The 23,415-nt window shown below is 37.0% G+C and overlaps 1 protein-coding gene across 2 annotated transcripts in view; it reads left to right on the top strand.

Moving 5' to 3' along the window:
• Positions 1–22,007, top strand: part of LOC103721341 (molybdate-anion transporter) — a 38,238-nt gene extending 16,231 nt beyond the window's left edge. The window contains exons 3-10 of one of the 2 annotated variants that reach the window (XR_003388343.2): positions 2,859–3,027; positions 3,107–3,362; positions 13,540–13,628; positions 20,734–20,916; positions 21,013–21,098; positions 21,177–21,261; positions 21,379–21,594; positions 21,725–21,990. Coding sequence is in view for 1 of the 2 variants with exons in the window: in XM_008811509.3 (XP_008809731.2) it covers positions 2,859–3,027; positions 3,107–3,362; positions 13,540–13,628; positions 20,734–20,916; positions 21,013–21,098; positions 21,177–21,261; positions 21,379–21,513 (1,003 nt within the window). In the remaining variant the exon portion in view is untranslated. Of the gene's footprint in view, positions 1–2,858; positions 3,028–3,106; positions 3,363–13,539; positions 13,629–20,733; positions 20,917–21,012; positions 21,099–21,176; positions 21,262–21,378 lie in introns of both variants that reach the window. The other variant, XM_008811509.3, reaches the window with a different exon arrangement.
• The last annotated feature ends 1,408 nt before the right edge of the window (positions 22,008–23,415 follow it).

Genomic DNA, 23,415 nt, shown 5'->3' on the forward strand with positions numbered 1-23,415 from the left:
TTTGCGGATCTCCAATCCTCCACGGTAAGTCAGTTCAGCCGCGTTTGGTCAGCCGCGACAACTCCCTGACCCCGACCTCAACCTCTACGGCAAAGCATTAATTCACATGATCATGTACTAATTCATGCGACGTGCTCAACCATACGGCAATCTGGTCCTGTCGCATCACAGGTAACCCAGCACCCCACTATAAAAGGGGAACCCCTCTACCATAAAGGGGGCCGGACACTGAAACTCTGGATAATTTGTTCCTGCTCATATTCTTCCTCTGACTTAAGCATCGGAGGGCCGGCGCCGGAAACCTCCGGCCACCGGCTTCTTCTTGCAGGTCTCCTGGAGGACGCCGCCCGCCGACGGACCGCTGCCACCCGCAGCCCAACGATCCTTACCGGAGCTCCTCCTTCTCAGCCGACGGCCGACCTCAGGTCCAGTTTCCAGCAACAGGCTATATATCTGATTCTAGAGTTGATTGCCTTGGGTAGATGTGTGATGTAAGTTGATTGCTAGTGCATAGTTTGGGATAGGCTGAAAGACTGCCTTGAGTTATCCAATCCAGCTTCACATGGACAAGGTCTTGCTTTTCTAGGCTCAGAATTGGTTTGTTAATTAGCTTAAATTTGTATACAGGCTGGCACAGGGTTGGTCACATTCTAATGAATCTCTATTGCATCTTTTCCATTATAGTTTTGGAGTGCCTAGGGCAAATTTGTCATTAAACATCACATCTCTTGATATCAGTAGCTGATTAGTCTGCAGGGGCGTAATTCCCTCTGAGTATGTTTGATGGTCCTACATTCTTTTTGAGCCTTGACAAGTTTGAGAAAAGAATATCCAGACATTATAACTGTTACTTGGTTCATAATCCAAGTTAACAATAGCCAATGAATATCATCAATTCATTACCAATTTCTGGCATTAACTGATGGTTGCAACAGTAAAGTTTTGAGGTGTGGGCAAAGTTTTCAATGTATTGATAGTTTTTATTCCATAAATTTAAGTGCTCTGACCTTTTTGCTGTCCTGGCATCCGATTAGTTCTCAATTCCAGCAAAATAATTAAAGGTGGCAGGATCTAACTTGCGTTCAAGTGCACCAAGAGCTAGTAATGCGGATACAGAGTCACAAGCACTTGGATTGTTGTGTCTGGTGTAAGAAAGGACACATATAGAGTGCTCCTAACTGATCTCTATATTTCTTTGTAAATTTTGTTGATGGTTTGCAATTACTAACTGTAGTTGGGAACATGCACGACATTGCATTTGGGTGGATGAGTCGGGAAGCAAACTTTGAAATTTAGTGTATGGAAATGCCTGGGAATTATGGGTATACAATAAAATTTTGTGCTATTGAATAGTTTAAATCCTCCTATGTTGTTAATTATAAAAGAAAAAACATGATACATGGATTTGAGGAATGAGAGAATTCTGCATAATGCATGTAGACAGTCACTAGAAACGTCTAAGGTCTTTGAGAATATGAATCTTTCTCCCTCTGGGACAAGGATGTGAAGATGGGCATGTTTCTTTCTAATTGAGATGAAATGGAGTAATTAAAAAACAAGTATGAGAGTGAGAGCGTGGAGTAGATGCAACACCCTAGGTAAAACATATAAGCTATTGAAGTTGGGCATGTGATGTGAAAATCTTTAGTTACAACAGATAGATTGTGTTTTACATTTTCCCCTCTGAAATCTTAGGTATTCATCTATTCTTGCAGGCGATACAGATTTGCAGAATAGGCTAGTTCTGTGATGGTCTTCATCTGCATTGTAGAGTTCATTTGATTCTTGATTCCTAGTTACTCTTTCTAGAACACTTCGAAGGAAACCGGTTAGCAATAACTGATAGAAATGCTTCCCCACTTAGGTGGTTCATGATATCTTATTCCATGTGCTTTAAGTGTCTTTGGCACAATCCAATCAAAAGAACTCTCAAACATTCCTAACTTCACATTCCATAGCCCATCATTGCCATGGTGCACATTCAAAAGTTTGCCTAGTTTTTTCCTCCCAGCTTCACATCCTTATTTTCAGAGTATGCCTCCTGTTTCTGGGTCTGGATGAAGTCTACTCCTTGCTTTTTATCCCATTCTGATTTAGAGGGTTTTTATTACTCATATCAGATCAAATTATGAACTAACTAGTTTAGCTTCTCTTCCCGCAATTTGGATTTCCGGTTTCACTGCAAGTCTATCTCTTGCCTCGATCTGCCTTGGCCAAGAACATAGCACTGATTTTTGGAGAGCAAATTTTTGGGCTGAGATTCAATTATAGGAAGTTCTCGATTCTTGATGGATAATACTTCAATTATATTGTTGGAACAAGATAGGTCAGCACAATGAAGATCCAATCTTCATGCCACATTGTGTCTGACCATATGACCTGTAGCCACGGTGAAATATCAGTATTATGAAATATGAATTTGTACTATTATGGCCGAGGACAATCTGGGTACAAATTGTACTTTGTGCACTATCTTTGGTATGAGTTATCTTACCATTAGTGGAAATGAGCTGAACCGAGTACTTGGCTACTCATGCTGAGCTTGTTATATGAAAGTGTTATTTGAGCTTGACAAAATCTGTTCAAGCTTGGCTTGTTTATTAGCTAAACAAAGTTGAGTGACCTCATTATTGAGCTGAGCTGTAGCTGTTCATGAACAATTTGATTCCTTAGTAGCCATGTTGACCATATACTTTGATACTGAATTATGATTTATCTTCTTGATGTCATTATTTACATTCCAGAAGATAAATTTTAACTATTTATTTTTATTTATTCTTTATGTAATCAACTTCATGTTCTCTACAATTAGCTATGCAGTGCGTTGAAATTAATGATTAATTTACTGATATTTGTAGAGGCCCAAGAAGGGCATGTGTGCTATTCTGCATGCTTCATCTTCTTGTGGGTGTCTTGAAAAGCATGAGCAGGCATCCAAGTATATGGGTAGCAAGTGTATGCCTATCGCTTGCATCATCTGTGTTCTCCTTCTGTTTTGAAACATGGATGGTAATAGAACATGAGAAGGTTTGTGCTTCAAGCTGTTACTGACTTATTTATATTGCTATTTAGGACTTTCAGCTAATGTGCTTTTCTTACTTTGCAGCAAGGTCACCGGCAAGATTTGCTAAGTGATACCTTCTGGCTAATGATCTTTTTTGAATCTGCATGTCTTGTCGGAAGTCAAGGACTAGCGAATTTATTATTCAAGGATTTTGACAAAGGATTCTTTTCCCCCTCTGCTCCAGCTGCCCTGTTGGCAATAATAAGCATTCTCTATATCAGGAAAGAATGGAATGGATGTCAGCAACAATCAATTATTGGGAGTTACAGAAAGTCATTCTCTGCACATGTTCTTAATGGTAAGGATGGCATATGCAGAAAACATGTCAAGTTGTTGGCTGCAACTCCTTTGTTAATGTAGTTTGCTTCTGAGGAAATGCATAACTTGATATAGGGAGAGGTCTTGAATAATTTATAGTTTTCTTTTCAGATTAACTGTGAGCTATAATGTTATATAAAAAAAATCGTAAATAGGAGCTTGAGGATATCTCAAAATGAGTGGCAATATTGATTGGCAATGATATTTAGGTAAACATCGAAACATTCACATTAATATCATCCTGTAAACTAGAAAGATTCAATGAGCTTATTATGTGTATTGCAATATCATTCTAGCATTTGTTTATAGGTCAACCCTGAATGTAATATTATCAAAGCTTTTTATCTTAGTAGTACCACTGCATTTATGTTGTAAAAATCAAACTTATAGCAAGGTCATGGACCAAGAGTTTGAAAGAACAGTAAGAAAAATGTCCTGTCATCCATGCAAATATGGCTTGAGGAAAATATAGTAAGCGAGGTTTGCAATCTTGGTATAGTGTTGATACGCCCGATATAGGGATCGGTTTGGCGAACCAATACTCAATTTGCAATCTTGGTATAGTGTTGATACGCCCGATATAGGGATCGGTTTGGCGGACCAATACTCAATTTGCAATCTAGGTATAGTGTTGATACGCCCGATATAGGATCGGTTTGGTGAACCAATACTCAATATGCCCCCCCCCCTCTCTCTTAATGTTTAGTACTAATATGGTAAAGTACGCCTGGTATGCACCTGTATGGACCGATATGGCGCACCATGGTTCCAAGTATAGTCATGGAGGTTTTAAGTGGATTTCTTTTTAGGACTTACTTGATCTGAATGCTTAAACTAAGCAAAAAGATCCAAATTATTCTAAGTTCTTTCGATAGTTCCTCAGTCTAATCTTTTTCTTCAGTTCGTTTCCTGTATATATCTGCACTGTATCCTTTGTCTTGAAGAAAAAGTATCTACTGATGTTGGAAGAGATACAATGTTATGTGCTCTGCTCAACTTCAAGGACATAAACAAGTGACAATGTTGAGAAGGGTGCTGGAAGTTGTAAGGTGAATGAAAATAGTGCTGAGGCATTTTTCACATTTTGGGGTTAACCTTGGCAAAAGATTTAAATTTCATCATTTACCTAGCTGCACTATACATACTGTATTGGCTACATATGAGCACAGTACCAGATAATTGAACTGTTGTATTGTGTGTGCCAGTTCATGCTAGTACCTGTTGGTCAGTGCAGATTGATATGAACTGTTATGGACCACTATTTTCTTAGATGGCCCTTGGTATGGTTCTGGGCATGGTACCATGCCATGCCAACCTCTGACCAGCATTTTATGCTTAAATCCTTGGCCTTGGTTGCAACAACAATTAGCGCTTTGCTGTGGATGTTTGCCTTGATTAAACCACGATCAACCAAAAAGTGTTGTAATCCTCCACAAACCTGCTATATTGAGAATTGACTCTGCAAACTCACTTAAAAGGAAGGGAAATTCTACCCTCTAGGAGGCTTCTTTCCCTCCTCTAGAATCAAAACACATTCTTTTATTAGCACTAATGCTTGAAAACCAAACACATTCTTTTACCAAGAAAAAAAGGTACATTCACAAACATTTCCATGGACCCCTTAATTAGACATTATGGCTCAAAATATATTAAATTAGGGGCAGATCTCAGATCTTCCAAAATTGGCCTGATTTCACTCCGAACACACATCTAGATTATGTCTGTTCTCCCCTATTGCAATGATTTAGAGGATAAGACTGTAGGTGCTAGGCTAGCTATCAAGGGGCCACCTAATGCCTAGGCATTAAGTAGTTGCTGGATATCACCACATAATCATCACTGGGCACTGCTTGCCTTTGAGGACTCTTAAAGTTGGATTGCCAAGGATTCGTTTACAAGTCAGCTCTTTGTCTAGCTTGGAGGACAACACAAAATTCCACCAGACCTGTTAAATCTCTTGGATGAGTATGGTTATATTTTAGAGCCTAAAGTATTGCTTTCTAAGAGAGTGCATGATCACTGCATCAGCTTTGTTCTAAGAAGTAAACGTCCTGATGCTTGTTTATATAGATGTTCTTGTTTCTAAGAAGAAGAGATCTAGCATATTGTTGAAGTCAAGGTTTTAAGTCCGGCTGCAATGGGAGGCATTCTGTCTATCCCATCCTGTTCCTATGAAAAAATGGGTTTCGGAGTCCGAAACTCATCCATGTGGGAAGAAGAAAAAAGAGGATCCTAGTCTAGTCTTTCATCTTAACACCTTTCAAATTAAAGTTATTCTTGTCTAATCAGCTGCAAAATAATTCACACCACTACACTTCCGTTGCGCACTTTGATTAAACTGCTAAAATTCTCTAGATTCACTAAATGATTTCCAATGAAAAGAACCAAAAATATCAAGTAGAGAATATATAGTGTTTTTCTTTATTTAGAAATCTTCGAATCTTAGTTTTTCAAATAACTTATTTTGTAATCAATATAAATTTACATGCTAATGTCTCTAGTGTCTACCTACCTACACTCATCCTATGTCTGATTCTATGTCTTATGATTTATCCACTTATCCTCTGATACTATTATAATTGTCATGCCGCCGACCCAAAATTGCGAGCCGAGGTTGTGACAACCACTGCATACTCATAAGAAACTCTCCCTGCAAGCATGTAAGCAATCTCATCATGATATCATAAAGCAAGTAGTAGAATAAATAGCCAATTAAATAAGTCCAAATTTAAATAATTAAAATCCAAACTTAGTGTATCACAAAATTTTAATCATGGTATGCCGTATTGTACCGAACCGGACGGTGCCGGGTGTACTGTACCATACTGGTTTGGTATCGGTACGGGTGGCATACTGACCCTCGGTACGTCCAAAAAATTTCATACCATACCGTACCGATATTATGCTGTATGGCACCGGTACGGGGTCCGGTACTGGTACGGCGAACGTTGATTCCAACCAATAGTATTACATCAATCTTTAATAAATTTTCAATCTAAAATAATGAAACCTATACTCTGCTTCTAATCACTCTCTTCCAAAGCATATCCTCTTGCCATATTAGTTCTTAGGATTTGTAAAAATAGTAAGATATTGAATAATGAGCTAGATAACCTAGTAAGCAATGAAACACTTAACTAGATAAATTAGGCATTAAAATAAATAATAATATACTGAAAATAAGCATGTGAAGTATATCAATTCAAAATCAAATTTAAACATGCAGCATTATCAAAATATTATGTTTGCGAATTCAATTATTCTTAAAATTCAAATTTTGTTCATAAATTAAATTTCTTTCAAAACATCGAATTCATCTCGTCAGTCAAGACCTATGACCATAGTTATACCCAAGGATCGCCGAATCAGTTTCGGTAGACGTACCGATCGACTATCAGACCTGTTCGTTACCAGTTCAGACTGATTCAGACTTGTACTGAATCGGTCGCCTTAACACAACGCGCAATTTCATATTCTAAATCGAAGGATACATAAAATCACGCGACATCGAAATCAGACGAGCATGATCCATGTTGAAATCAATACGTTCGATCATGAATCATATAATATTCCTAAAAAACATATTCAATAATAAAATACTATGCATCAAGTTCATAAATCATAAATAATTTGATTCATAAAATATTTTATAATTTGCTGATAAGTCTCGAAAAATAGTTGTATTACTTACCTCACATGTACACTGGGAAATTTAGATAATTCCAAAAATTTCTTCTCAAAATAATTTGTAGACCATATCATAATATCCACATCTTTTTATCTAGACTAGTTTATCTCACTAATTCAACTCCAACAATTAGAAGATGTCGACAAAAAATTAGGACAATGATAGAAAAGTGTAAGAAAAAGGTGGAGTATTAGGGTTGGCGAGGCAGTAGCATCTAATGACCCGAGTCTAATTTGGCAATCCAACCGGCCAAATTATAGAACAAAAATCGGACAAAGTACAATAGTACTATGGGGATCAATGGTGATAGTGTCCAGCAATGTGCCACAAGGGATGGGGGTCAACATGTTGCATGGCTACTGAGGTATTACAGAACATCTTTATCAAGGTTGATCAAGACCCCCTAGGGGTTCACCCTACATCAGAGAGATGAGAGAGAGAGCGCAAGAGAGAAGAAGAGAGAGAAAGAGAAGGAATGGGTCTTCCTCTTCTTTCCTTCTTTTTTTAATGCAAACTAGAGGAAGAGATGGGAGACCGGAGAAGATGGTGATGCAAGCAGCCTTTCATGGCTGGAAAGTCGAAGGGTAGTGGCAACAATTTCAGCGGCCATGTTGTTTGGAATTGAATAGGAAAGATTGGGTTGGTAGAATCGGGGAGTCTAAATCATGGGATAATCAACGATTCATGGCAATATCTCGACCAGCGGTAGTTGTACGAGGTAGGGACGGAAGGAGAGATGATGCCGGTGAGGTGGGAGGGAACGATGTTGGAGAGGTGGCATGCGATGATGCCTCGTTTCCGATGTAGTTTGAGTTGCAGCCATAGTGGCGGCGAATGGTAGCAAAATCATGGGAAAGAGAAAGGGAGGGGTTGGCTTTGCGGCTTTGTGGGAAGGATGGACGGGAGCAAGATTTGCTGTATCGATCGATATCGGTGTGTGCTGACCATATCATACTATATCAGTACCAAACCGGTACGCGATATAGAATGCGTATTGAGTGTCGATATACCAAATTGGCCCCTATATGGGGCATATCGACATAGTAATAGGATGGTACCATTATGGGGTTTGGTACCGAGATAGTGAACTTTGAGTGGGATCTTTATAGCCAATGCTCCACGCCCTATCAGAGTTTGAGGAGGTAGAGTCCGCCTCCTTCTTTGACTTTGCTTCAAACAGGGGTGGAGCTCCAATTACTTTGGGACCAAACCTTTGGGCCATGCTCAATCACTAGGCCATAGCTAGGCCAACCGGTCCACTGATTGGGCTGGGTTTTATAGGGGCTTAGAAGGCCTCCTATGCCTTCTCAACCTTCATCCTTTATTGTTGAAGCAGGGGAGGTGATGGGCAAACTGAGACCGAACCGGTGTGAATCGTGCAGTTCGTCCTAGTATCACTTCGAGCCGCTCGGTCTTGAGCAGTTTGACTCTTGTTCCCAACCGATAGAGTGAACTGAGCTGAGCGTTTTGGGGCAGTATAGTGAACCTTGCTGCCAAGCTTTTCATTGATAGCGTATTCAATCTCCATGGAATGCCATCTTCTATAGTTAGTGATCGACCCTGTCTTCATAAATACATTCTCGAAGGAATTCTGTTGGCTGCAAGGAACTCAATTACATGAGTAGCTCTTATGATTCTTAATTTTTCTAGCTAAGATTGTGTCACCCTTAATTAGAATGTTGGAGCATGTTAATCATTGCTTGGAGACATCTTCATTGTTTCACAAACATCAAACAACAAAATAGGCTACATGGATTCCACCGGTTGAATGGAGGTATAATACTTCCTACCATGAGTCAATTAAAATGATTCTCTATGAGGTAGTTTATAGGAAGCCACCACCAACCATGAGTTATATACAAAGAACTAGTAATACCTTGAAAGATAGGGATCATATTCAACATTTACTTAAAGAAAACCTTTTTTTTAATATTCGTTGATCAGGCTTGAATGAATTTCTATGGTGATAAAGGATGTCCAGGTAGAAGTTTTAACATTGATGATGAAGTTTTCCTTCATCTGAAGCCTTATAGACAGTCTTCTATAGCAGTTCATGAATCTCTTAAGCTGTTCTCTTAGTTTTATGGACCTTTTCATCAATGGAAAAAATGGCCTGGAGCGTACTTTTTAGCTCTACTAGCATCATCACAAATCCATCCAATTTTATGTTTCATGCCTTAAGCACAAGTTGTGGAAGAGTGCTGAGTTGGTTTATGAATTATTATTGCTCTCAAATGGAGGTGCTATTAGAGTTTTTGGAGGGCCAAAAAGTGCATGGCCAGGAAGCACTTTCTAGCCCCTTAAAAGCACTTTTAGATGGAAAAGGGATGTTTGGTAAAAAAGTCGGAAAGTTGTATTAGGTTTTAGCCTGAAGCTATTCTTGTTAGGTGAGTGGACTTTGGAAGGTGACTTAAGCCCCGTTTGGTAGAGCTTTTGGAGGGCCAAAAAGTGCAGGGCCAGAAAGCACTTTCTGGCCCCTCAAAAGCACTTTTAGATGGAAAAGGGATGTTTAGTAAAAAAGTCGGAAAGTTGTATTAGGTTTTAGCCTGAAGCTATTCTTGTTAGGTGAGTGGACTTTGGAAGGTGACTTAAGCCATGTTTGGTAGAGCTTTTGGAGGGCCAAAAAGTGTAGGGCCAGAAAGCACTTTCTAGCCCCTCAAAAGCACTTTTAGATAGAAAAGGGATGTTTGGTAAAAAAGTCGGAAAGTTGTTTTAGTTTTACTGGAAAGCTAAAACAGCTTTTTGGGAGAAGCTCGGAAAAGCACTTTTAGGCCTCGTTGAAATGCTGTTTTGAGTTATAAAATTTTTTCTTTTTAAACCAAAATACCCATGATAAAATATAATAATTACAGAAAATAATAATATTAATATATAATGATAATAATTGTAATATTTTATACTTTTATTATTGTATTATATTATAAATATAATATTATATTACATTATATCATAATACATTGATATATTATATTATATAATATCAAATTATGTTATATTATTATGCTATAGTATACAATATTATATTACTATATTATAATAATATTATATTATATTACAGCAATATTATACTATATTATATATTTATATATTAATACATATTATATTTTATTAGGCTTTGTTGTATAATACTATACAATATCCTTTATGGTCATTTTGTCATACCAAAAGTACTTTCTTAGTTTGTTTATCAAACACATATTAAAGTTTCACAACACTTTAGAAATGTAATTACCAAACAACAAACAACAAATAGCTTTTTATAAAAGCTCTACTTCAAAAAGCTCTCCTGCCAACAACTCTTGCCAAATGGGGCCTTATGATACATTCTTCTACTATAACTATGAAACATAATTACATGTGCACTATTGAGGTGTTTAACATGTGATGATTTCTATTTTGGTGTCAGATGGGCTTAGGCATCCTATGGTGCTGAGGCTTCATCCATTATGCTGGAGCTTGAACTTGGTGACAGTCTGACCGTCCACTAGTCTCCTAGCGTATTCCACAGCCTTAGTTTGCATCTTATGCTATGCACAGCTTTTGCTAATGGAGTGATTGAGATCGCACATCACCGAAATGAACCTGTTGCACTTCCACATCAACTAAATCCAATCAAGGAACTTCCTAGTTCACCTCGTCTCCAATTTTTTCTCTTTTGTGCTGCTAGTATGCCTCAAATGTGCTGGGCAACTAGGGAAACCTGGTGACTAACTTTCCAGTATGTTAGCATTGTAAGAGGAACTCTTGAGTTTACAGCTTGCTGTCCCAATCTCATACTTCAATAAATTATTGTTTGCTACCTTCTCCTTTCATAGGTGCTATTTGCTATCCATGGGTTGCAAGATTCTTGGTTTCTGCCCTAGGACTCTAGAAATGGACAAAGGTTATTCTCTGGTACCTCATGCTTCATTTTGCCATCCTTGGATGTTGTAATCAGCATACGGTTCATTTTGAAAAGAGGAATCAACATATCATTGAATTGGATCCTGAAATCAGCATTTGTTTTTCTGACATATTTTTGACTATTCCTCTTGGGCATCACATATATAAGGGCTGTTGTTGTCTTTATTTGGAAAAAAGAAGACATCTTTTATCTCCCTAAAAATTCTTCGCAAATTCAAGATTTAAATCAGACTTTTCCAAAGGTACTGCATTTTATCCACATGCCTCGTTTTTGCCTCCAACTGTTATTGCATGCCACCAACAATTGATCATTGTGCTCAAGGTTCTCTTCATAATGTTTGAAGTCAATCATCAGACTTGGCTTTGGCTATCATCCAAGTGTTGCAGATATAAAATATTGATTTAAGATCTTGGGTGCTTAAATACCAATCAATTGAAAAGTTATGCATTTTGTTTTCCTATTCAAACTCTAAATCCAAAATTAAAATTTCAGATTTGTATATATGGATATAATTGAAGTAGGGTATGAGCTTCTGAAGTTGGCACCACCGCACATGGAATTTTTGGCTAGTAAACACCCAAACAAATGCTCCATATAAAAGGATCCATACTCTTAATCATGCTTTGAAGGATGACCTTTTCAATAGGTTCTATTCTTTCTTATTGGTTTTATTTTATTGAAAAATGAGATCTTAACTCATTAATTTTTTCTTTTAACTTCTGATGCAAGGTGAAAATGTATAATACAATACGATGCAAGTGCCTGCAACTATTAGAACAGTTGGTCATGCTAATGCTCGATGTTTCCATTCTGTCGACCCTAACAACAACCCAGATGTAACAGAATTTCCAGACCCACTCAACTAATAATACAACTCTAAGGGCATTTCCATATAGAAAGAGGAATAAGATTTCAAAAGGAAAGAAGCAACATGCCTCATGAGGTAGCCATGACCTTGTGCAATCTCAGGTTTCTTGCATGGAGAAAATCATTTTTCCAGTCTATCCATCCCCTTGCCATTGGCAGTGAAAACTATATTATCCATGTCTGAGCAAATGGTATTGATGATCTTATAACTTCAGCATTAACAGTATTGTTAATGAATCTCTAGTTTGCCACTGCTATTGCATCCAAACAGTGTAGCCTACTCTCATGCTTGTTATATGTTGAAACCTGGAACAAAGATTTTCACATTGAGCTTCCTGAAATTGGGGTTGACTGCAACCACCTTGAATGAAATCTTAAACCAATAACCATATACCCCATTGAGGATGACATGTTCGGTTCCTCTCTACCTTGGGCATTAGGTTTTCTTTTTTTCATTTTTTTTGTGTGTGTGTGTGTGGAAAGATAAGCGGTATAAGCATTGAGCATCATGTTACCTTTGATCACACACACACACACACACAGATACACTTTTTCCAACAACTTTTTGCAATAGCTTAGGCCATCAAGACCCTTGACAGGCAAAAGGGTCTTTGCAATGCCACACCAAATTAATACTGGTTGGCGACAAATAAACTATTAGAGCAACATGGCATATGCTTGCTAGAACAGGGCAGGGAGATCTGTCATAGAGAATGACCTAAACGACTATGGTAAAGTTTTTTTCCCTAAAAGTACTTGTTCTCCGCATTGGGCACAATATTTTCTCACCAACTCTTGTTTAACAAATCCAACCTCTGCCTCAGTTCAGTGGCATAGAGTCAAGGTTTGTGTGGTAACCCTACTACTTAGTAGAGGGACTGTAAGAATGGCACCCACTTTTGGTCCCTCCGTGGGCTTCCATATGACAAAGTTGTCACCATTCACCACCATTGTTGTCAAGGCAAGATGGTACGGTTGAAGGACTGCAAGGAGCAGCCATGCAATCTCCTTGTTGGATCCTTGCTGGTTAAAAAATATCAGCAATATAAACAGTTTTGTTCTTCCTTTTTCAGACCATTAGTTAGTCAATTTTTGTTTTCTTTAGCTATAGGATTTTCATATAGTCATAGGTTTTTGGAAGTTTTCTAGCATCAATTTGGGCTGCAATTAGCTGGCCAATTGGTGTCAATTTAGCATTCAAACATTGGGAAACTTTAATTGCCAAGAAGAGCTCTTAAAATTAAAAGTATTTGGTCTATTTCGTTCTGATTTAGGAGTCCTAAAAGAGTTCAACATGAGGGATCCAACTAGAATTTGTTGGGTGGGCTTCATCACTATTTCCTTTTTCTTTTTTAATATTTCTAGTTTAGGAGTCCCAGTGATATAAGAAAAGGTGGCTGGCTGAGGCTATAAAATTATATTTTTGTGCAACTTGGAATATCATTGCTTGCTCGCTCTCATCCTTTCTTGGCCAGGGGCTACTACCTTTTTAAGTTTAATCGGTTGTATTTTCCTAGTTTTGGTTATGTAAGCCAAAATAGATGCACATGCTTTTAGAATATATCCTGACCTATTGATTAAATATTCAACAAGTTCAATCAAATGCTGTATCTTGAAACTTTAAAGCATTGCAAGACTTTTCACATCTCCTTTTGTTCTCTATTATAAGCTGCTGGTTGCTTTTTTTTGGCTTCCCAGACAAAAGGATTTGGATGCTATCATGGGCTCAATCAAGCATCCATTTTTCCATGTCAGTTTTTTGGATTCTTTGGGCACCAACCATAGTGGTATGTCTTTTTGATTATTAAGAACTGTTTACCACGTTATATAGAAATTTCATGCTATGCTTTGGTTTTCATTTTATATTTTGTACAAGGTATATGCTGCGTTCTTGAGACTAGTGATCTGAAATATACAATTTTTTTGGAATGTCGTACTATTGGGGTGAAACCAAGCATCACTTTAAAATGTTTTATTATTTCAACTTACTAAAATATCAGCTTAGACCATGTCATTTGTGTAACGGACACTCTTATTTCCTTAGTTGTTTCCTTTGTTTCTAATAACAATGTGAACTTTGTAGATATTAAAATGTAGTGCCTTTTTTCTTCTTATAGTTAATAAGGTTCTTTTAACATCTTTCACATAAAAAAAATAAAGTTCTTACTTCTTAGCTTTGTAAGGTTACCATGAGATGGTAGCTCATTGATTTCTAAAGCATGTTAAAATATGTTAAGATGTTTATCTTCCAACCAAGCAGCATTCTATCATGATTTTGCAAAGCAAGGTATGCCGTACCGGCCCAAACTACTCAATATAGGGCTTATCGTACCGTACCGGTTCGGTATTAGTATCCGGTACGGGTGGCGTACGGACACTCAGTACTTCAAAAAAATTTCATACCACACCGTACCGACATTGTGCTAGTGTGGCACTGGTACGGGGTTCAGTATTAAGACGGCGAACCTTGTTGCAAAGTAATGTGAAAATCAAAAGGGCTTTACGGTAGGTAGCTATCCTACACCTCTGGTTGATGAGCTATATTTTAGGACTTCATGCATATTGTGTACGACTTTAATATAGCTTGGAAATATGCAAAGGCCCATCAGAGTCAGCAATTATTATAACTGGCAACAATCTTTGTAAACTTAGCAACTCAAATGAAAGTCAAGGATTTAGTCTCTTTTAAATTTGTTGCAAGGATTTGAGTCGCTTGATCTAAAAATCTCATATTTATTTCTTAAGTACTCGATACCTAGTGACATAGGAAAGTGGGGACTCAAACTGAAAGTATGGAAGATACTTACATGAGCCTCAAGTTTTAGCTGGGTGGCTAGTTTTAAACCTATTAACAATTTGTTGTTGGGACATTGATTTATACTAATTGAATATCCATCTTAACAAATTCCTTGTCTGTATTGAAGAGCGAAAAATAATAAGTTATGGCCTATTCTAGTGCAGACTTGATTGTGTGCTTGAGTTATGATAGAGATTCTAAAATAGGAGTGTTTCAAGTGGAAGGTATAAAATTTGAAAACTGAGGTTGCAACCAAGGCTCACTATACTGGTTGGTACTATACCGTACCGGGCATACTATATTGTACCGAACTGGCATTCAATTTTGTACCTTATCGACACTTGGTGTGCCTCGCCGTTTCGTACCAGACCATGTAACAACACTGTAATAAAATGATGCCAATAAGGTTTTAAATCTCGTGGGACGAGGTCTCGGTTTTATTTCCATAGAACAGGACATGCTATTGTTTCGCCCCATCTCGATACTTGGGACAGTTGATGTCCAAGACGTGCTAATCCGGTCTTGACATATAGGATGGTACCCATGGTCCGGTACGTACCGGCCGGTACGGGCCGGTACGTACCGGTCCGGCCTGGGACCGGTACCAGATCAGCGTGCAATCCGGTACCGGTAGTTTACTGTTGAAAAACCGGTACGGGACCGGTTCGGACCGGTACGCCACCGGTTCGGACCGGTACGCCACCGGTACGGACCGGTACGCCACCAGTTTCGTACCGGTCCGGGCCGCCACCGGTACGCCGACCGGTACCGGTATGGCGGACCTTGATGGTACCCCATCCCGGTGTCCCACCGGACATTCTGCCAGGACTTGTGAATCCTTGCTGGTACGGGGTTTAGCACTGAGACGGTGAACCTTGGTTGCAATAGACATTGATCATAATTTTTGGACCCGCTAACATGAACATTGAGGTCAATTGCCCTAAAATTTGCATTGTAGAAATCAATGAGATGCAATGTTAGTTGGACACAGATTTGGAGGTCAAGTGTCCAGAAGTTTCCAACATGTGAACCTTTTTAAGAATCAAACATGGCGATTCTTCTATTTATTGCATATGTTTGTGCTTATGTATTATGCCCATGTCTACATTACTAGTTGGACCTTTTGCTCTTTTAGTTCACAAATTTGATAAAAGGTTTGCTAATTAATATGTTAGATTTAATAACTTTCATGTAGAATTGCCAAAAGTAGGTATGTAATGGTGGTGATATTATGACTTGATGATAGAAAGAGTCAAGGAGGGTCATGTAAAGTGTCCCAAATATCTAAGTGTCCGACATGTCAAAAACCCAAAATTTGGAGTGTTTGGTTAGAACTACTGAGCTATTAATTTATATGAGAGCTCCAAAGCTCCATCATCATCATCAGTCATCGTCAGCAGGATTTCGATCAACCACATTGATTTCGCATAGTCTAGTTTGATGATTTGAGTTGTTGTTTAGTGAATTATTTTATAACTTTGTAATATACAATTCTCATAACATTTTAAAGACATTTGTATTTCTCAACATTGTCTTCCTTGGAAATTACATGCTATTAATATCGTCTTTCAGCCATCTCCTAGTTTTGTGCTTCCCACTCTTTTCATCCACAACTTTGTAGATTTATTTCTGATCAACTTATCTAGAGGCATAATCTCCAAAGCTAATTTTAAACACACTGGAATTTAGTTCTAACAGACAACTACTAAATACTCTTTCTAAAGGCTGACTTGAACCATGGAGTTAACAATATGAAGTACCAAGCTAACGATAGAAACTCCAAATATCATTGACCAGCTTGTGATTCATGTGTTAGGAGGCATTTCCGTATATGTGCTCACAACAGGAATATTTAGAGCATAAATAAGTTCGCAATTCATGTATCTTACTTTTCACTATAATTTATTCACTCGGCTTTCCAATTGAAAAAAAGAGGATTTTTGCAGTGATATTTCCAAATATACCTTAGATGATAGTTACTTATGCCTCAGAATGTTATAGACTGTCATGCAACTAATAGTGAAGCGCCCAATTTACTCAAAATAACCCATATGATTTTGTACTAGAATTTTTAAGATCGTTATAAAAATCAGTGATGGATTAGCTTGAAGATCAGTATATGTGAATCCAGACCTCCAGTGGTAGCAATTAACTGTTATATGTTAAACTCACCATGTTTCCTCATTTTTGTTTGATTAATTGGCGAAGCTAGCATCGTTTAGTAAGGCTGAAGCATGTATTACAGCTTCAAAGATATTGAACTAGGTGCATGTCTTACCACTTCTTCAGGTGCCACTCCATGCCTCAAATTTGCTAAATACAAATGATTTGGGCTTGCTAACTTTTCTTCACTTTCAAAGTTCATGCAAAATGTGACCAAGATAAACTCTAGGACTGGGCTATAATTAAACTTTAAATTCTTTGTTCACTTTTGTGTTGTTTTTGACCATGGTCACCACTTCCTCAATGAAAATAAGAAAGCCTACCTATGTGACATTGCTTTGGGATGTGAACTTGTTAACAAGTAATTATGCATGGATCCTTTCTAGCAAAAGAATATTCCTATCTGTTGACCTTTCTTCAATTTCTTCTTTCGTGAAAGGATGTTGTGCCGACTTGCAGATCTAAGTTTATCATTATCTATCAACCAACCACCATAATCTGAATTTATATTGAAGCTTTGTTTTTTCTTATTACTCTCGATGTGGCTTAATATTTGTGTAATAAAATTGTGAGAAATACTAAACAATACTTGTCATCATTTAGAAAGATAATTTTATTTTTTTAATAAGATATACCAAGGCAATACTAGAACCTGCATTCGTGTCGGTTGGCTGGCAAGACGGTATGGTATGCCCCTGTGCCATGCTGTTCCGGCATAAACTGACAGGAAAAATTGGAAGGGAGGGGGAGAGGGATAGGTAGGAAAAGAGAGAGAGAGAGAGGGGGTAGCGGCATGAATAGGGGTGAGGGAAGGGGAGAGAGGGCTTTCGAAGATCTCTCTTTTGTGCATCGGACAGGAGTGGGGTCCCTGTTTCCAAATGAAATAGGGTTTTCTATCCATTTTTATATACTTTTTTTGATTTTTTTTAAGTGAAGTCGGTAGCCATTGTCGACTTTACTTATTAAGTTGTGCACACAGTCACTTATTATTATGAAGAAAATAATAAGTCAAGTCAGCACTAGCTACTGACTTCCCTTAAAAAGTACAAAAACAATAGAAAAAGGGGCGGAAGCCCCTATTTCTTTTCGAAATAAGGGCTCCGCCCCTGTTTCGATGCACGGAGGAGAGGTTCGAAAGTGCTCTCTCCCCCCTCCCTCGCCCCTATTCGGACCGCTGCTAGCCACTTTCCCTCCCTTTCCCCCTCTCTCTTTCTCCTTCTCCCCTTCTGCCGATTTCTCAATCCGGAGGCCAGAACTGTCCCGGTTCGCCGCTAGTACGGTTTGGTATGCTCTGAACCAGGTGGTTCGAGACAGTTCCATTCATGTTGGGCCTCTTTATAAAACTTACTATGGTAATTGTAGCGAAAGACAATTCTAGTTTGGTTTGCATTCCTTAAAGTAGGAAGCTATCGATATAACTCCCCATTAGAAAATTGATAATTGTAAAAACATTTTAAGCATTATGAAGACAAAATCTTGACAAATTCATCACCAGCCAAAGACATCCAAAATATGAAAGTTATATTGGGTATTTAGTTTGATTCAGTGGTGAGCTTTGTCCCTCAAAGCAGAATAGGAGCTTGAACTATTTGATGTGATTTCTTAATTCATTTTCTTGGAATTGGTTCATCCCAATCCTAGAAGCATCTCCTTGCCTCTCTTGGAGCAATTTGAGACATACATGATTTAATTGCTTTCTTGCCGGTACATATAACTTGACCTGATTTCTCGTAGTAGAATGTAACATATATATGTTTTGTCCAAGCCACTGGAACTTTCATAGTCTGTCCTAGATAAACAATATCGTATTGTCTTGGATAAAAACACACCTTAGATACATCAGTTGAGGCACTTAAGGATTATAGGACAAAATTTAAGATGTTATAGCCAAAATGAAAACTTCTTGGCTAAAACTTCAAATGATGCTGGAAAACTATAACAATGTCTTTACATAGATGAAAGATAGTGCATCAGATATTCGCATTTTCTGATTTTGCCTTACACCTGCAGGATCTTTAATTTTGACAAAAGATGGAAATGAAACAAGCATATTCTTTTGGACACAAACCAATTGTGATCATAATATTATGTTCCTGTTTACATCTATTGAATCTGCTGTTAAGTATAACGCTCTTCTTATATAGACAAAGTATGAAAAATTTTAATATTTTATCCCTGTTTTAGAAGTTCAAGCCAGTATGTATGTGGAAAAAGCTTTAGTGATTCAAAATAAATAATGGACCATCCAAATTGAAAATACAAACTGTTGAAGATGATCCAGATTACAAAAAATACATAGAAACAAAAATTTCATGTATTTCAGTGGTCTCTAACCTAAGCATCAAGTGGGTGTAAAAAGAAATGGATTTTAATATTATGATACTATGTTTTATTATGATCTAAACATCAAACCAAATGAATTTAAATTTACCATGTTACAAGTTGTGTAGATCATGATCTATGAGGTGGGTTATCAATTCAGATACCCCATCATGCATTTCGGCACATTAGTGCAATAAATACTGCTTACTTTTCTACCCATTTGATGCATAGATTAGAGGCCAGAAAATACATAAATTTTTTGTAATGGAGACATCTTGAATAGTGTGAATCTTCAATTAGAATAACTCTTTACTGATTTTGAGATCATTAAATCTTTGGTCAAAGATTTAATGCAAAATGTGTAGTCAACTCATGTATGAGTTTAGAAAACTTGGATGCGAGAAAGCCTGAGTCTAGGACTCAAACCCTTGTCTTTTGATTTCACCTAACCAGATTCGATATCAAATCCGGACAACTGGATCTTAATCTAGGTCTTAATTGACAAAATGTAAATGGTACGAAAGGATAGGCATCAACAAACAGATGACATTCTAACACCTTTTATTTCTGCTGCAAAAAATTATTCTCACACTGTAAAGAGTATCTGACATCTTTTTTATCTTGACAAATAGCAATTTAAATGAAACCTTCTATGGGAGAGCATCCCAACATTTCTTGAGAGCAAGGTTAGCCCGTACTGGTTCCATACTAGCAAAGTGTTGGTACGGTATGGTACGAAATTTTTTTAGCATACCGAATATCGGTATGCCACCTGTATTGGGTACCGGTGCTGAACCGGTATGGTACGGTACGCTCCATATTGTCCAATTCGGACTGGTGCGGCATACCATGCTCAAAAGTTTGCTTGAATCTTTTGGTTTCTGTTAAGTAGAAACTCTTACTAGCGAGCCATGGTCAGATTTGTTGTGCTACATGTTCAAGAAGGAAATGATGCAAGTATGCCTGTTTTGATATAACTCCTAGTTTGTAAAGTAATGGGTAACTACTTGAAGTTGTCCAGAACTGTCAATTGTCTAGAGCCATGTTCGCTAGCAACGATACCAGTGGCTGCTCATACTTAAATTTCACTATATTTTTTCTTGAAATCTCGACTTAGTGTTAAGATGCATCACTTAGATCTAACACTTCTTCCCTTCAAGGTATTTATCAGAAGTAACCGAAACAAAATGCCCACACTAGGATTTTTCCCAGAATATAACATATTATTGATTGTATAACTAAATCATTCCAAGTGCTAACTTTTGTAGGATTAAAATATCTGGTGATACAGATCTATACAAAGTGTTCTTTAAAAATCCATTTTAGAAGTTAGGCACTGTAACTACATTCCAAAAGTCCATGCAATTGAACAAGTCATATAGGAAGATGAGTAACCAAAATACATCCCACTTGTACATTTTGTTGAAATTCATCTCTTCCGTGACATGATATTGTCTTGCAGCCTGCTTGACATGTTGTTTCATTGCTTAATATTGGAATGGCCAACAAAAAAGATTGCATCAACAGAAATCGTTTGAAGAATTATTAGCCTGTTCATATGCATATAGGTTTGATTTTATGCATTGAACTCAGTTCCTATTTTATTTCAGGGAGATGGGAGGGAGGTTCATCTGTCTCGATTGTACCCATGTTTCATTGGCTCCAGAATGCTTGGGAGCACTATTTTTCCTTGGTTCTTTGGTGGTGTATCATCACTTCGTAACGAAGAATATCTGATAACTGCATATGTTGTTGCTGGTTTGTCTTTGTTAATTGTATCTTATGATTATCAGGTACTGCAAGTTGAATCTGGAACCAATATATAACCGAGTTCAAAGTTCTGTCTAATGCTATATAGGCTTATTTTTTTTAGTATTTTCTGTCAGCAGGAGGTTGGTGCTCTGGTAATACTGTTCTGCATCTACCATGCTTGTGTTGGTTTCATTTTACCTTCACTTGCAAGACTGAGGACAATGTGAGCCAACGGTTATGTACTTAATTTTGTTTCCTTTTAAAGGATCCATTTGTAATTCTCATTCTGCCACTTGAGCAGGTATGTCCCAAATGAACTGCGTGGAGGCATGATAAGCTTCTCGTTGGCACCAGCAAATGCAGCAATATTTTTAGTTCTGCTACAAGTTTGTTCCTTTATCCCTTGCCTCTTCAGGAACCTTGGGTTAGATAGTGGAATTATCATTATATCTTGATTGAAAATTTCATAGATCTGATAAGGCAAGTTATTCTGTTATTTGTAGGGTGGTTATCGCTGGAAACTTGAAGATTCCACAATTATGGCACTTGCTGCTCTTGGGCTGTTAGCTGCTGCTGGTTGCATTCATGTACTGAGATGGTGGAGAAAGCAACCGTGCCCAAATTGGCATAAATCTTGAGTACATAATCACATAATTAGATTAGACGAGGAAAGGTAGATGGTCTGCACTACCCATCACATTGTTAGAAGTCCAAGCAAGGTATGTTCAGTTCAGTGGTTTTCGCAGCATTGAGCTTTCATGGGGCACCTTAAGAGCTTCAGAGTATCGCTAAGATTGTAATATTGAACTGTTTCTAAACTTGCCGAAACTAACACTAACTAGCTAACAGAAAGAAACATGCCCTGCAAATGAGGTGATTAGGTGGCTGTTGCAAGATGATGGAAACCTCTACCTGAAAGAGCACTCATGAGATGAGCTCCGGCTTTCACAGGCTGTGCACCTATCCTTGTTTCACAGTGGCAGATCAGGTGGATGTCTGCATCTAGTTTTGTATAGAATGGCATGTAACGTCTGGTTGACCATGATAGCAAGGTTAAAATAATTTACCTTAAACACAAAAATAACTTTTTAAGTGTCTGCTATTGCTTTCCCACATGCCTTCAAATTTTCAACTAGTAGTGTTAACATGCATTTTTTCAAGTATTACAAGCCAAATTATGATGCAGTTGCCCCCAGTAGTTTTCTATAACCTGCATGAGGGGGACGTGAAGGCTGAAGCAATACTTTTGTTATAAAAGTAGTTCTTTTAGTAGAAAGAATTTTATCAATTATTAGATATTGATTTATCTTAATCTTCTAACATAGTAAAATCTCTCTTTTTATTCTTTAAATTGATGGAAACTTGAATCACAATGGTGGCTTTGTTTCATTCATAGAAATTACAATGGTGACTGGGGCAACTATGATAGTCATATCATGAACATATCTTAGTTGTAGGACCTCGTCTGTGTGGGATATTTCCAGTTTGATTCCTAATGTGCGAGTATATTATGCAATTTTTTCACAGGACTGGAGAGGGGAAACAAAAAAGAAAGAAAAAGAAGGAACTTGGGCAAGTGGTTCAGGTTTTTGTCTTGATATGATTCTGAACCCTTCCTAAACATTTAAGGCCCTGTTTGGGGGAGCTGTTGGCAGTAGAGCTGTTGGAAGTAGAGCTGTTGGAAGTAGAGCTGTCTGAAGTAGAGCTTTTATGAAAAGCTGTTTGCTGTTTGGTAACTACAATTCTAAAATGCTGTGGCACTTTAACATGTGTTTGGTAAATAAACTGAGAAAGTACTTTTGTATGACAAAATTACCATAAAGGACATTGCATAGTATTATACAATAGAGCATGATAAAATATAACATATATTGATACATAATACACGATATAGTATAATATTACTGTAATGTAAAATAATATTATTATAATAGAGTAATATGATATTGCATAGCTAGCATAATAGTAATATAATTATTAGAGTAAATTAATTTTTCATAATATAACATAATATTAAATTATTTAATATAATATATTAATATATTATGATATAATGTAATATATATTATATTTATAGTATAATACAATAATAAAGATATAAAATAATATAATTATTAGTATAAATTAATTTCTCATAATATAACATAATATTAAATTATTTAACATAACATATTAATGTATTATGATATAATATATTATAATATTATATTTATAGTATAATACAATAATAAAGATATAAAATATTATAATTATTAGTGTAAATAATTAATAATGTAAATTTTTTTATTTATTATTTTATTAATTGAAATATATTAATTTATTATCTTATTTATTCATTCATTCATTCGTTCATTTATATAAATATTTATTTATACATTTATTTATTTATTTATTCTTTTTTTCTTTTCTTTTCTTTTCTTTTTTTTTCTCTTTTTTTTCTTTCCTTTTCTTCTTTTTTTTCCTTTTCTTTTCCTTTTCTTTTTTTCTTCTCTTCTTCTCCTTCCTTCCTCTACCCCGTTCTCCTTTCTTCTCCTCCCGCG

This window comes from Phoenix dactylifera, unplaced genomic scaffold (genome assembly GCF_009389715.1).
Source record: "Phoenix dactylifera cultivar Barhee BC4 unplaced genomic scaffold, palm_55x_up_171113_PBpolish2nd_filt_p 000162F, whole genome shotgun sequence".
In the NCBI taxonomy this organism is placed as follows: domain Eukaryota; kingdom Viridiplantae; phylum Streptophyta; class Magnoliopsida; order Arecales; family Arecaceae; genus Phoenix; species Phoenix dactylifera.